The sequence below is a fragment of the Clarias gariepinus genome, chromosome 3, assembly GCF_024256425.1.
Source record: "Clarias gariepinus isolate MV-2021 ecotype Netherlands chromosome 3, CGAR_prim_01v2, whole genome shotgun sequence".
In the NCBI taxonomy this organism is placed as follows: Eukaryota; Metazoa; Chordata; class Actinopteri; order Siluriformes; family Clariidae; genus Clarias; species Clarias gariepinus.
The window spans coordinates 30981552-30995071 of NC_071102.1; the positions used below are offsets into that span (position 1 = coordinate 30981552).

The 13520-nt window shown below is 38.7% G+C and overlaps 1 protein-coding gene across 1 annotated transcript; it reads right to left on the reverse strand.

Annotated features, from left to right (window-relative positions):
* mturn (maturin, neural progenitor differentiation regulator homolog (Xenopus)) lies at window positions 1-12994 on the reverse strand. The gene is made up of 3 exons (XM_053491639.1): window positions 12567-12994; window positions 6969-7091; window positions 1-2223 (listed from the first exon to the last, which is right to left on the reverse strand). Exons 1-3 carry the CDS (start codon window positions 12735-12737, stop codon window positions 2119-2121), a joined length of 399 nt encoding a protein of 132 aa, XP_053347614.1. The 5' UTR covers window positions 12738-12994; the 3' UTR covers window positions 1-2118.
* Between the last annotated feature and the right edge of the window lie 526 nt (window positions 12995-13520).

Here is a 13520-nt window from a genome sequence, read left to right on the forward strand (position 1 = left end):
GGGGGGGGGGGGGGTTGCTATACAAAAGCTTGCAGAGTGCTAAAGCGAGATGATTAAATAAATATTCATGAGGAAGAATAGCTCTGATTGATCTTACACCAGACACCAGTGCATGTGGACGATGTAACGCTAAGGAAGACAGTATGGAAGCAGTGATACATCATACAGGGGATTGATGGCAGAATTAAGTGTGTACTAAATTTATGAAGTAAGCAGGATCATATCAAAGTTCTTTATATCCTGGTATATCATGTGATGTTCCTGCTAACCTGCTTACATCACTGGAAAGAAAGTGCTGTGAGATGGGTTAGACTTCAGCCACTTCAATGCCTTTGCGCTTTAAAAGAAGGATCATATTTTCCTCAGTCAGCACTAGAGAATGAAAACGCAGATAAGCCGCTTCAGATGAATATGTTCATACTTATTGTACTTCACAATTTAAAGCTTACCTCAGGCTTTAACTTTCGCCTAACCTGGGAGGAAAACATCATGGTGGAAGTCCGTAATTAATTAGATTGGTGTGAAAACATGCCTGAAGCAGGCTAGAGTTTAATACAATCAAAGACTATTAAAGGGCAAACAGAAACGTAACCACGACGCATAAGTGCAAACAAAGGCTTGTCTTTACAGAAAGCTGAAAACGCAATCACGCTACGTCGGATCTAGAGCTATTATGCATTAAGTATCGCAGGCTGAAAGCTTCACTGGGATCACTATTCCTATTCAGCCCATGGCCATATGATTAAAGATATTGAGATATAATGAACAAAGCTGATGATGAGTATTCCAAAGATTTTGATAAATTATCACTTACTGTTTGGTGTCAGACGTTAAAATGTTATGTCACAATCACTTCTTCACCTATTCTCCAGAAAATCAATTGTGACTTTCTAAGTACGGACATTTAGAAAGACAAGCTCTATCCATCCTTATTAATAGGAGAACCTACGTAAACCTATGTCTTTTATTCAGGAGAACTATGTGAATGAATGTATTTTTAATACTAATAGCAATATGTTACATAATTATGCTTGCTCAAAAAAAAAAGAATTCAACATTTTTTGGGATTTATTGGTAACGGGTTTAGCTTAAAGGTTTCCATTAAACAATTTTATAAGATCTAATGGTTTTAATATTTCCAAGTGTATATTAGATATTGATATAGTTGATCCGATATTGAAGATGGTGGATTGAATATTGGAGAAAAACAAAGAATTCGATCTGATTTTGGAATTGAATTTAAAACGATTCTTAGGAAACAAAGACTATAAAGAGAAAAAACAAAAAATAAAGAGTACTAGTTTTTTTTGGTAAAAATTATTTAATTATTTTTATGCCTCATGCTTTATTAAAATGTGTTATTACATTTATAAACAAAAATTTAATTTGATTTTCAATTTTCAATAATTTTTTTTGGTAGGGGAGGTCTAGCTATGTCCTTTTCTTATATTTTTAAGTGAAGTTTTTCAGTAAAAAAAAAAACAACATTAAACCTTGGTAGGATGAATATCGAGTCAATGTCGACTGATCTTCACAAGGCTTCAGAGTTGGCATCAGAATGTGAAAAGAAAAACTGGTAGGTTGCCATTTTTAATATTTATATTAACTGAATGAAGTATTTTTCATTTGAACCTAGAAGTTTAAATGCTGCATATAAATGTTTTTTTTCTGTTGTCTAACCCACAACCTGAAATGCATGATTATATAACAAATCTTCTAGGTCCATTATGCAAATGAACCACAGTTATTATTAATTTTTTTTACTATAACCTTACCATCAGAAACTATTAGGACCCATTACACTGTGATATCAACCCATTACACAAAGTATCATACACAGGAACCGACAGAAACCTGAAATGGTCTCTGTCTTTTTTTTTTCCCCAAGCAAGAACTTGCTAAATAAAACAAGAAGAACATAGGAGGTCTACTGAGAATGTTTTTCTTTGCAGCATGAAATCGTGCATTATAACAAGCTGTGGTGCGAGTGTGTAAGACAGAGGGATAGTGCATATCATAAAACGATAGAAATGTGAAGGTGGTTTGGAAGAAGGAAAAAAGCGAGAGAATGAAGCAACACTCCGGCCCATGGAAGGTCGATCCGCCTCACTGAGCATACTATTGGCTAACACCCATCTGCTGATGGTCTGTCTCGGCTTCCTCCTCCACGTCTCCATGGTACTGCTCGTACGTGTCGTCGTCAATGTCTGGAAGACCCAAGAGCTAGAAAACAACATCATGTTTATTAGTTCAATTCAATTCAATTCAATTCAATTTTATTTGTATAGCGCTTTTAACAATTGTCATTGTCGCAAAGCAGCTTTACACAATCAAAAGAATTATTTAAGTTTGTATGGAATGTGAATGTGTATGAATCCAAATGGTCAGATAGTCCCTGATGAGCAAGTCGAGGGCGACAGTGGCAAGGAAAAACTCTCTGAGATTGCAATAGGAAGACACCTTGAGAGGAACCAGACTCAACAGGGAACCCATCCTCATAATACTTTGTTTCAACTCGGGTAACAAATAGGGGCGGTCAAGTCAAATCTGGACTTTTGATTGAGCAGAATTAACACCACATGTTATATGAGAGTAAACATTCTCTTTCTTTCTCCATATAATCCCCTGCTACACTAATGCACTTATCCCAGCGTTTTACCAGTGCTGGATACCATTAAGACGCCAAGATCAGACTAGTAAATGGTTGTGTGTACAGTTCCCACAGACCAATGTGTCTTTTCTGCAAGTTGTCGACAAATTATCCGTTGAATCCGTTAGACTTGCGGAATGGTCACAGGAACGACTGTAGTGGGCTTCAGGTGGGATTGTTATTCAGAGACTTACAGAATTCCTTAAACTGTTTACACTATTCAGATGTTTTGTTGCTACTAAGGATCTCATCACTGTACTGTGATTGATGTCTTCTGTAAATGTCAATCAGTTTTTATGCCTTTCATTCAGGAGAAATTTTGGGTGAAGTCTTGGTTTGACTTGAACGCCCCCCACACTACAAACTTTTTTTTGCTCTTTTCTGAAGATGTTAATAAATAACTTTAAAAACAAGGACTTGGACTAGGATTAGGACTGGGAAATTTATTAGATTGTTAAACCAAACAAAAAAGGACTTGGGGCAGTGGTTACATTAATGCCATTAAAATGAGTATTCTTCCAAAATTTTTATATCTTTTTCATTCTGTACGTGTTTTTATTCCCAAATCTTACCTTTGGAAAGGTAAACATCCTCGATTAAATAAGTCCCTACTTCAAAGATCTAAAAGAGACGGTGGCATGGCTCTACCTAATTTTTATTTTTACTACAGCAAACATTCATCTTTTGGATATATTTTCATAAACCCAACCTAAATGGCCTGCCTGGGTGGAAATGGAGGAAAAATCTGTCAAAAACCTCTCTGTCTCTGCACTCCTTGGACCTGTACTCCCTATCCTCTTGAGTAAATCAATCAAAAATTCAGTTATTAGGCATACATTAAGAGTATGGTTTCTGTTCGGAAAGCACAGCAATCATCTGGGCCTTTCTTTTTCCAGTCCTATCGTCTCTAAAAATCTCTTCCAACCTTCTTTACATGATTCAGTGTTTCAGGAATGGTACAATAAGGGCATTAGGCTTTGCAAAGATCTGTTTGTTAATCATAGGTTTGCATCATTTGAACAGAAAGGTTTAACCTACACAATTCTCATTTTTTAAGATATCTGCAAGTAAGACACTTCATTAGCTCCGAATTATCTCAAATTTCCCTGAGGCTCTTGATGCATATATTATAGGTATCGCCTCTGTTTGTCCCTGCTGCATAAAGGCCTAATATCCACTATTTATGGTGGATTGATGTGTTTGAGTCACATCTCTTTGAGTAAAATTAAAACTGCTTAAAAAAAAGACCTTAATTTGACACTGTCAGATGACACTGGGCTCATTTCTCCACACCTAAGCTTTCCTGTTTTTACCCTTTGCTTTTTTTATATACATTTTTAGTTTTATTCCCTTCCTATTTAATTCTTTTCTCTCTCTCTCTCTCTCTCTCTCTCTCTTTCCCTTTTTTTGGGCACAGAACCAAAAAAACTTCCAGCTACATGTTTTTCCGTTTCTTTCCTTTCCTTTTTTAAATATGCCTGGCATCTAGCCTTTCTTACACATGTAAAGCTGGTCAGTAAGTCAGGGAAGGGTGGGGTGGGTGTTATAGGGGTTTATAAGGAGGTTATAAAATGTGCATTGAAACACTACATGTTTATTCTGTTTCCCTGTTTAAAATTAATAAAATATTGTTAAAAAGAAGACACAACCTGCTCACTTTGGGAGTAAAGCACTCGGCCTATCATCCGGAGATCGCTGGTTTGATCCCCAGGTGATGCTGTAACCTCTCACAGCCGGAGGCCTAGAGAGAGCTGATTGGCCGAGCTCTCTCGGGGGGGAGGAATGAGGGGTACTCAGTGCTCCCATATTAATGATGGCTCTACAAGCCAATCAGGGGCGTCTGTGAGCTCGTGCAGGCGGGAGAAGCGGATAGCGCTGTCCCTCCGAGTGTTTTACGTGTTCGCGTGAGCAACCGGTTCGAAAAGATGGTCGGTGACGTCACGTGGATCGGAGGAAACACGTGGGTCGGTCTGTGGCCCTCCCGATTGATTGGCGGCAGAGCCTTCAGTGACTGGGTGAAATTGAACACGACTAAATTAGGGGAGAAAATCGGAAAAATTCGGAAAAAAAGGGGATAATTATTTTTTTTAAATGTCTGTGAAACCACAATAATAATAATAATAATAATAATAATAATAATAATACAGTGGAACCTTGGATTACAAGCATAATTCATCCTGGAAGTGGACTCATATTCCAAAACACTTTAAATTTTAAATTAAATTTTCCCATAAGAATTAATGAAAACTCAAATTATTCATTCTACAGCCCCCCCCCCCCCCCAAATAAATACATAAAAACAATTTATACAAAATATAAAGTAAAAATAAAACAAATTAACCTGCACTTTACCTTTAAAAAAAAGTAAAAAATAAATTACGACAGATTAATGTTTTCGTTTGTGTGCGCTGGCGCTGTATATGAAGCTAAAGTGAGCTCCCCTCTCCCCCTTCTCGTCTTACGCAATTACCCTTCCTCCACTCCAATACGCGTGCGCACACAACAAAAACACCAGTTCATCAGAAAAATAAACAAGAAATCTCTCTAATGACACTCGATCACTGCTGTAAAGTAAAAATAAAACAAATTAACCTGCACTTTACCTTTGAAAAGAATCGCTACAAGGCAGTGTTTCTGTGTAAAGCAGAGAGAAAGTGTGTGTGTGTGAGCAGGCTAAGCCTTGAGCAGAGAGAAAAAAAGGATCTTTAACCTCTCTAATGAGACTTGCTTTTGCTTTACACGCGCGCTGTACACACGCATACAGACACAAAATAAAACATGTTTTACACACACACACATGGTCACAGTGTTATAGTAAACAGTACACGCGTGCACGGATGTTGATTATACCAGTGGGAGACACGCACCAAGACCCAGCAGGGGAGACGATTACCCACAATTCGACAGCACAAGAGAGAGAAAAAACGTTGGTTCAGTTGTGACCATGTGATGCTTGGCATCAAAACAAGAAGCGCATGCGTGATACATGATACTCGGTACTCGTAAACCAAGACTTGTTCGTTTTCCAAGTAAAAATTTATTAAAAATCTTTGCCCGTATTGCGAAACACTCGCAAACAGCGTTACTCGCAATCTGAGGTTTCACTGTAATTAGGACTTTCTATTTTATTATAATAAGTTAATAAACTAATAATAAGGGATACATCCTTCAAATGTCCTTCACATGATTTGTGTAACTTGCAGTATGTATGTCCAGAGAAATAGTTTGAAAGCAGACATTTATCTAACATTTATTTAAGATGTCTCAAGAGTCAGAACATTTAAATTTTAGATTACAGAAATGACTTGAGGACAAAGATGATCGAAAATGAAAAAGCAAAGCAGGTGAGGAAAACACTGCTTATCACAAATGATGTGGGCTCATTTATTCGACCTAGAGACTGAAAGTTAACTCATACCTGAAATTTCATGACTCGTGCATCCAACATTTATCCTTCAAGATCCTATACAAACCCATTATTGTTTAGTTAATATGAGGAGTGTTCAAGTCAAACTGGGACTAGTGAATGAAGGTGTAAAACCGAGTAACATTTAAAGAAAAGTTTAAGCACAGTACGGTCATGAGACCCTTTATCCACAGTATTTTTTTTTAAAGAAGTCCCAGTTTGGCTTTAATGTCTGACTGATTCATGTCTCTATTTTGTTCTTGTCACCCTGTGCACACACAGGGAATTGCAGCCTCATGTCTCTCACCACAGAATGTCAGTAATAGCTACAAAAAAAAACAGCCAGAGCTCTGCGACTGTCCTCTTTTCACCTTCTCATCCCGATCAGGAGCTAATGAGCTCCGGCTGACCTCAAAAACAAGTCATGTGCTTCTAAGCTGTTTATGTCATCGCTACTGTAACGCAGAACTGTCACAAATTTTGACGTGGTTGTTGTTGTTGTTTCGAACGCAGGTGCATCCTGAAGATGATGTAATTGCAGGTTACGTAGGTTATTGCAGGACAAAGATTGTGTCACATTAATGAGTGTTTTGAGTGTTTCACTTATAGTACAAAGCCGATGGTGAGGAAAAAATATAAAGTGGGCTGAGAGAGCTTTTTAGATATCTGAGCATTTTAGGCGAATTCGCTGTGTGGGTGTGTACACACAAGGAAAGATTTTTTTTTTTTTAACCACAAGAACGGTCTGTTCTGCAGAGAGGACTGTACACTTTTACACAGTAAAAATCAGGCTAAAAATTAAATTAAACATTTACAAAAATGTTAAATGATAGAAATCCTTTGTGTGTGTGTGTGCGTGCGTGTGTGTGTGTGTGTGTGTGTGTGTGTGTGTGTGTGATGAACAGCACTCACAGGTCTGAAGGATCTGAAAACTTTGTCAAGGACCTCCAGCAGGGTTTTGTGTCCGCAGGAGGAGATGTAATCCTGTGCCAGCTGCAGGAACGGCAGGCAGTCCTCACTCTCACTCCACACATGCTACACACACACATAGCACAGACATCTTATTACTCAATACATATATGTTACACTTATCTGCATTTTCCCACAAATGGAACATTTTACATATTTTTACTTTACTCAGGATGGACACTATGAATATAAATCACACTTCTAAATGATACAGCTCCACTACACTTACCATGCAATAGATTAAACCCAATGTCTTAACCTAAGATATAACACACTTTAAATCTGTGCTGCATTAACTTTACCAGTGTACATTTTTTTTAAGAACATCTTAATTAAAAGGTAGTGAATATTAGGGTACTGAATGCTGTTTGAGCAAACATGTGTTTTTATCTTATCAACAGCACTCCACATTCTGCGCATGAAAAGCCTGCAATCAATACTGTACAGAAACACATCATATCATACACCAATCAGCCCTAACATTATAGTAATATTGAGTAGGCGCTGCAGTTTCTGGCACCAAAATGTCAATAGCAGATCCTGTACGTTGTGGGCTTCTATGGATCAAACTTGTTTATAGGATGTTTATAACGAACCCGTTATTGTGTTCTTTAAACCATTTTTGAACCATTTCCGCACTATTTCAGCAACAATGTTTAGGTAGATTGTATGCTTCAAAGTAACATCCACATGACTGTCATTGCCCAGAGCATCACACTGCCTTTACCTCGGATTGCCCATAGTGCATTCTGGTGCAATCTCTCCTCCCAGCCATCCACAAGATGTTAAAGGATCCAAGGACATTTTCTTCCATTGCTCTGTGGTCCAGTTCTGATGCCCATTGCAGGTGCTTTAGGTGGTGAATACAGGTCAGCATGGGCACCCTGACCGGTCTGCAGCTACACAGCCACAAACGCAAGAAACTGCGATGCACTGTGTGCTTTGACAGCTCGGACCCACATGCATCAATTAGCCTTGGCTCTCCATGACCCTGTCGCCAGTTCACTGGTTTTCCTTCCTTGAATTACGTTTGGTAGATCCTGACCACCGCAAACCAGGAACATCCCACAACAGCTGCAGTTTTGGAGTTGCTCTGACTTAGTGGTCTAGCCATCACAATTCGGTTCTAGTCAAAGTCAATAAAATCCTTACGCTTGCCCATTTTTTTCTGCTTCCAACACTACAACTTCAGGAACAAAATGTTTACTCCGTGTGTAATATATATCCCACCCACTTACAGGTGCCATTAAAATTTGATAATCAAAGTTATTCACGTCACCTGGTATAATGTTATGGCTAATCATCTAAACCACCTACATATAAATATTATTTCTATTTTGATCTATAAAAAGAGAATGATTTTTAAAGAGATACAGAATGGATGTGCAGTATTCTTTTTTTGGTTGCCACTAGACAAAAGATCTTGGATTTTTACTTTCATGTAGGTGAATGGTCAGAACTGCAACTTATGGGATACTGCATTCATTAACAATAAATTCATTGAAACTAAATTTAAAGGATTCCTTTATTTATCCGTAGTACCTGCCTGGTCAATGTCAATGTGGTTTAAATGAGTCTCCTTCTTTCTTGTTTGTTTTATAGGACAAAATAAATTATATTTGTAAGATTAAAAAAACAATTTCTGCTTCTGCTTTAGGCCTTACCCACTTAAAAATCCAATACAGAAATGTAATATTTGAAGCAGTAAACAGACACTGATACACTGTACAAAATTATTTCAATAATGTACAGTATGTGAATAGTATACTGCTCATTTCTCAGTTTACCCTTTTAATTTATTTTTCAAATACTATACATCCAAGAGGCCATCACACCCATATGTAATTCTTCACCTTTGTTCTTGGCAAAATGTTGGAATCACATAATTGTATAGCATGTCTTTGTATGCTGTGGGATTACAATTTGCTTTTACTGACACTATGTGCTTTCAAACTAGGCATCTGAGAACTCCTGAACTCAAAATCTGATTCATTTTAAACCGCCCCAGGTATTCGAGCAAAGTTCAAATCAGATGTGAAAGCAAATATACCAAAACACAAAAGGGGACCACTATTTACAATGTGACACCAACATTGCATGTCTACTGTATCTTTGAATGCATGCAGCACATGCAGTTCCCATCCTATAAGGTAAGAGGGTCTCATCTTTAACTTTTCTCTTTCCTTGTACACTTCTTATTTGTGTTCAGAAACAGCTGTCAACAAACTTTTGTTCATACAGTGTCCCTTAATTATGGAGAAGAATATCCAGTTATTTCTATCATATTGCTAGGAAACATTAGATAACCCTAGTGTTTGCTCATGGTATAGCAGGAGAACTGTTTTATCCAGTAAATCACTTTTGGTTTAATATTGCCTAGCTGAAAAATCGAAAGTCAAAACCTGGATTTAACTAAGTTAATAGTTAAAAGCCTTCTATTAAATAATTACTGCATTAATTAACATGGTTCTGCTGGAAACAAGTAATTCAACCCTAACAGTAAGTAGCTTCTTATTTCTTGTCGGAAGACATATCCTGTATTCACGATAGCTGAAAATACTAACATTGGGTTAAAACCAAAATTTGGAAATAAATTTTGTGAAATTGCATAAGCTTATTAAAACAATGCCAAGACCATAATCAATGCAAAAGGTGGTCCAATAAAGTATTAGTTTATTTTTATATAGTAATATAAGTATATAGATAGATAGAGTGACAAGTATACAAGTACTTCTTAATGAAAAATTACATACTTAAAGACATAAAAATATCCCTTATCTTGTAGTCTCCTTTAGATGAAAACCTCGATAAATAACACTCATCTCAATAAAGTAAGGGTTTAAAGGGCATCTATACTGCCCCCTTATTCTTTACTCCACTGGCAGCTGAATCCACAAAAATGAAAGCATGAACTAATCTTGAGCTGTCTGTTATATTAATGGTTTTGATACCCTAAGCAGTTTAGAGCAATGTAAGTAGTAGTAGTAGCTCTTCATTTGGCTGGAAAAATAGACATAGTACCTTACAGAAGCCAACTGCAGAGTCATATTCATTGCCAGCTCAGCTATCCTAACCATTATTTTTATGCATTCGCTCTCACACTGACTTCGCTGGCATTGCAGGAGAAGAGCGCTGAGTAACGCAAAAGAACAGGCATTAGGCCAAGCCACTCCTTGCTGAAACTGCTCGCAAATATTCATGATGTGATGCCTCAGAGTCAGCATTATCTGATAATATAGCGTGATCAGCCTGCCAGCAACCACAGATCAAGTGCTGTCTTTTCTATTAATGGATAAGGCTGCTTTTTATATCGCAAATATCAAAACTGACTGATCAAAAAAGTCTTGATTAATTCTTTATAAGAGGAGCTCTGACAGTAGTGTCACGTGCAAGTCACATGTGTATATTAATGTTTTCACAGCAACCACTGCTAGCAGAATAAAGGATCTTTCTGATTTCGATATAACGTGAGAAGCTGGTATTTTGTTGCTTATTAAGTTAAAGAATTTTGCAAATCTAAATAAAAAGATAGAAATAAACTATTTGTGTGGATATTCCACAATCTTCTAGGAAATGCTAGTATAAACTGATAAAAAGCACATTGTGTCAGTTGTTAAGAAATGAAAAAATAATAGTCATTGGCAAACTGCTATGGTATAAAATATACCTGAAAATTATGCAATTGAAAAAATAATGAGTTTCAAGGTGAGTTTCAACCAGAGTAACTCATGCCAGATAGAACCTCTTAAAGTTCTCTTATTTTACTGTTTCTTTAACAAGCTAACATATGTTTTAGAGCTACCCCAAAATATGTGTGTGTGTTTTAATGCTCCAGCTGAAATTCCCCTTACATTTCTTTATACAAACTTCCTTTATTTTACTCCTCATCCAAAGCCACTTAATTTCCTTTTAATTCTATTTATTTTTGTGTAAAAACATAAAAACATTTGAACAAATTCCATATAACTATTTCACTGTGCTATTCTTTATTTAACTAAAATAAAGCCAACTCTTACACCCCCACCCATTACTGCTTCCACAGGATTCATCTGTATCATGACTTTGCTAATAATCATCAGACCTTGATTAATTGATCATCAGCAGATGTGCAGACTGCTGTAAAAAAAAATGAGAATTTGGCAGTTGGGTGTGTTAACACAAAATCAAGAGAGAAAAACATAACCAATTATTTTAGAGAAGCAAATGTTGCTGCATATTAATCTGGAAAAAGTATATAAAACCATTTCGAAACAATTTGTAGTTCAACGTTCTACAAACGTCCTACATTTGGGCTTGTTTCGTATCCATAGGACCTAAGCACGTTGAAGTTTTAAGTTGACCATGAACTCCTCTGTATACCCGAGTACTCTAGAGGCACATGTGAGACCATCGGTTCGACAGCTAAAACTTGGTCAAAATTGGGTCACTGGGTCATCATATATATGCATATGTGTGTGTGTGTGTGTGTGTGTGTGTGTGTGTGTGTGTGTGTGTGTGAAAGGAGAAAAGTATTTGGCCAATGTGTTAATTACTGAATTTAGATGTTTTAATCAGGCCCCAGTGAAGGGATCTTAATAGATCTTAATCTTAAATCTTAATGCTTCATTAAAAATATAATGATTGAAACCTGAACCTTGAACAATGCTATGCTTACAATTTTGTGCCAAAGGTTTGGGGCATGCCCTTTTCTATTCCAACAAAACTGGCCCACACGGAACCCAGACCTCAACCCTATTAAGCACCTTTGGGATGAACTGGAACAGAGACTTGCATGTGATCCAGGCCTTCTCGTCCAACATCAGTGCCTGACCATATAAATGCTCTACAGAATGAATGGAGAGGAATTCCCACAGAAACACTTGAAAATCTTGTGGACAGCCTTTAAAGAAGAGTAGGAGCTATTATATTCAAATATATGTATTTGGATACAATGTTATTGCATGTTTGGTCTATTACTTGACCATATAGTGTATGTATATTATTTAGATGCAAACCTTATTACATAATAAGCATAAACCATAAAACAGGTTTAGTTAAATGGTGATATAAAAATGGATGTTATTCTTCATTTGCTAAGCTGATGATCGAAGCGGGAAGCCAACACCTGATACTGGGAGCTGCTGCCACAGTGGATCACATCACATAAAAAGGAGAGGAGAGAGGAACGAGAGGACTTCACTCTTGTAATCAACTATTCATGCGGCCATGACAAGGCCAGAGAGGGAACATTATACCCTTTAAACCTGGTGCTGACACAATGCCTCTGTGTGCCGTCATCCAGTCGGAAAATGGCGGCACTGATGGAGCTTCATTACCTGCGCACCCTGCTTTACTAACCGCGCGTCAGAATCACAGGTGGCGTCACTGCAGCACCACAATGGGTTACGTTTATGTGTGTTGTGGTTTTTCCTAGGGCAGATTAGCCCAAAGACTCAACATGCACAATCATAGACAGGCCTACACACTCCCTCTGAAGCCTCCTCCCCTTCACACACACACGCACGCACGCTCGCGCGCGCGAGTCGTTCTTCTCGTACTTACAAAAGTGTCGGTACCTCCTGTCATGTTGTCGGGACAGAGCACGTAAAACGAAATGCCAGGCTCGGCGTAGAAGTCCATCCTGCGCTCGTCCAGCTCCTCGGCGAAGATCAGCTCGAACGGGTTTCCCGAGCACCATTTCTCCGCCGCGTCCACCAGCTGCTTAAACTCCATCCTGCCGCAGCGTAACGGCGCACCTGCGCAGCAAAGCTCAGCCTCCAGATCACGGTATTACGCACAGATCTCAGCGCTCCCAGCCTCCCTAAATCATCCGCATCGTGCTGTTATTATCCTAATTATGTGTTGGGGGGGGTGGAGGGGGGGCGCGCGTGATGGGAAGCCGATTTCGACGCTAACACCGTCGCATCGTGGCCCTGGCCTCCGTTTAGAGAGAAATAAACCGACTGCGTCTCCCCGGAGTCGCGCGCGCTCACGCCAGAACCGGCGCGATGTGACGTTAAGGTGAACGCGCGCTCCCGACACAAAGGGCCCGCGCGCGCGCTGGCGTGCATCGATCTCATAGCTGCCTACCAGAGCAGACCTCTTTTATTTTAGAAAGCCCTTTATATATAATAGAGCGACGTCACAATAAACAGTACACAGCCCACTGTACACCCAGTACGCACTATAGCTGACTGTTGCTGTGTATAACACCATGGTATTTAATTTGCAATAGTGTTAAGTGCTTCAGCTACAAGTCACAGGAAAGCTGTAGACAGGGTGCAGGTCCACTGCAGGGCACACGCTCACTACAGGCAATTTGTGAAATTACCCAATTAACCAAACCTGCATGTCTTTGGACTGTGGGAGGAAACTGGAGTACCCAGAGGAAACCCACCAAGCACAGGGAGAACATGCAAACCCGAGGTGTCAATCGAACCCTCGACCCTGGAGGTGCAAGGCAACAGAGCTAACCACTATGCCGCCGTGCTGCATTAACTGGATAATCACAGTTGC

What these genes read in the sequence shown, in the direction of transcription:
- mturn (XM_053491639.1), bottom strand. Translation starts at nt 12,737, where the DNA reads ATGGAGTTTAAGCAGCTGGTGGACGCGGCGGAGAAATGGTGCTCGGGA. An exon ending in CAGGAGGTACCGACACTTTT is followed by an intron (nt 7,092 to 12,566) that starts GTAAGTACGAGA and finishes GTGTGTGTGTAG; the next exon opens with CATGTGTGGAGTGAGAGTGA. An exon ending in TTTTCAGATCCTTCAGACCT is followed by an intron (nt 2,224 to 6,968) that starts GTGAGTGCTGTT and finishes GTTGTTTTCTAG; the next exon opens with CTCTTGGGTCTTCCAGACAT.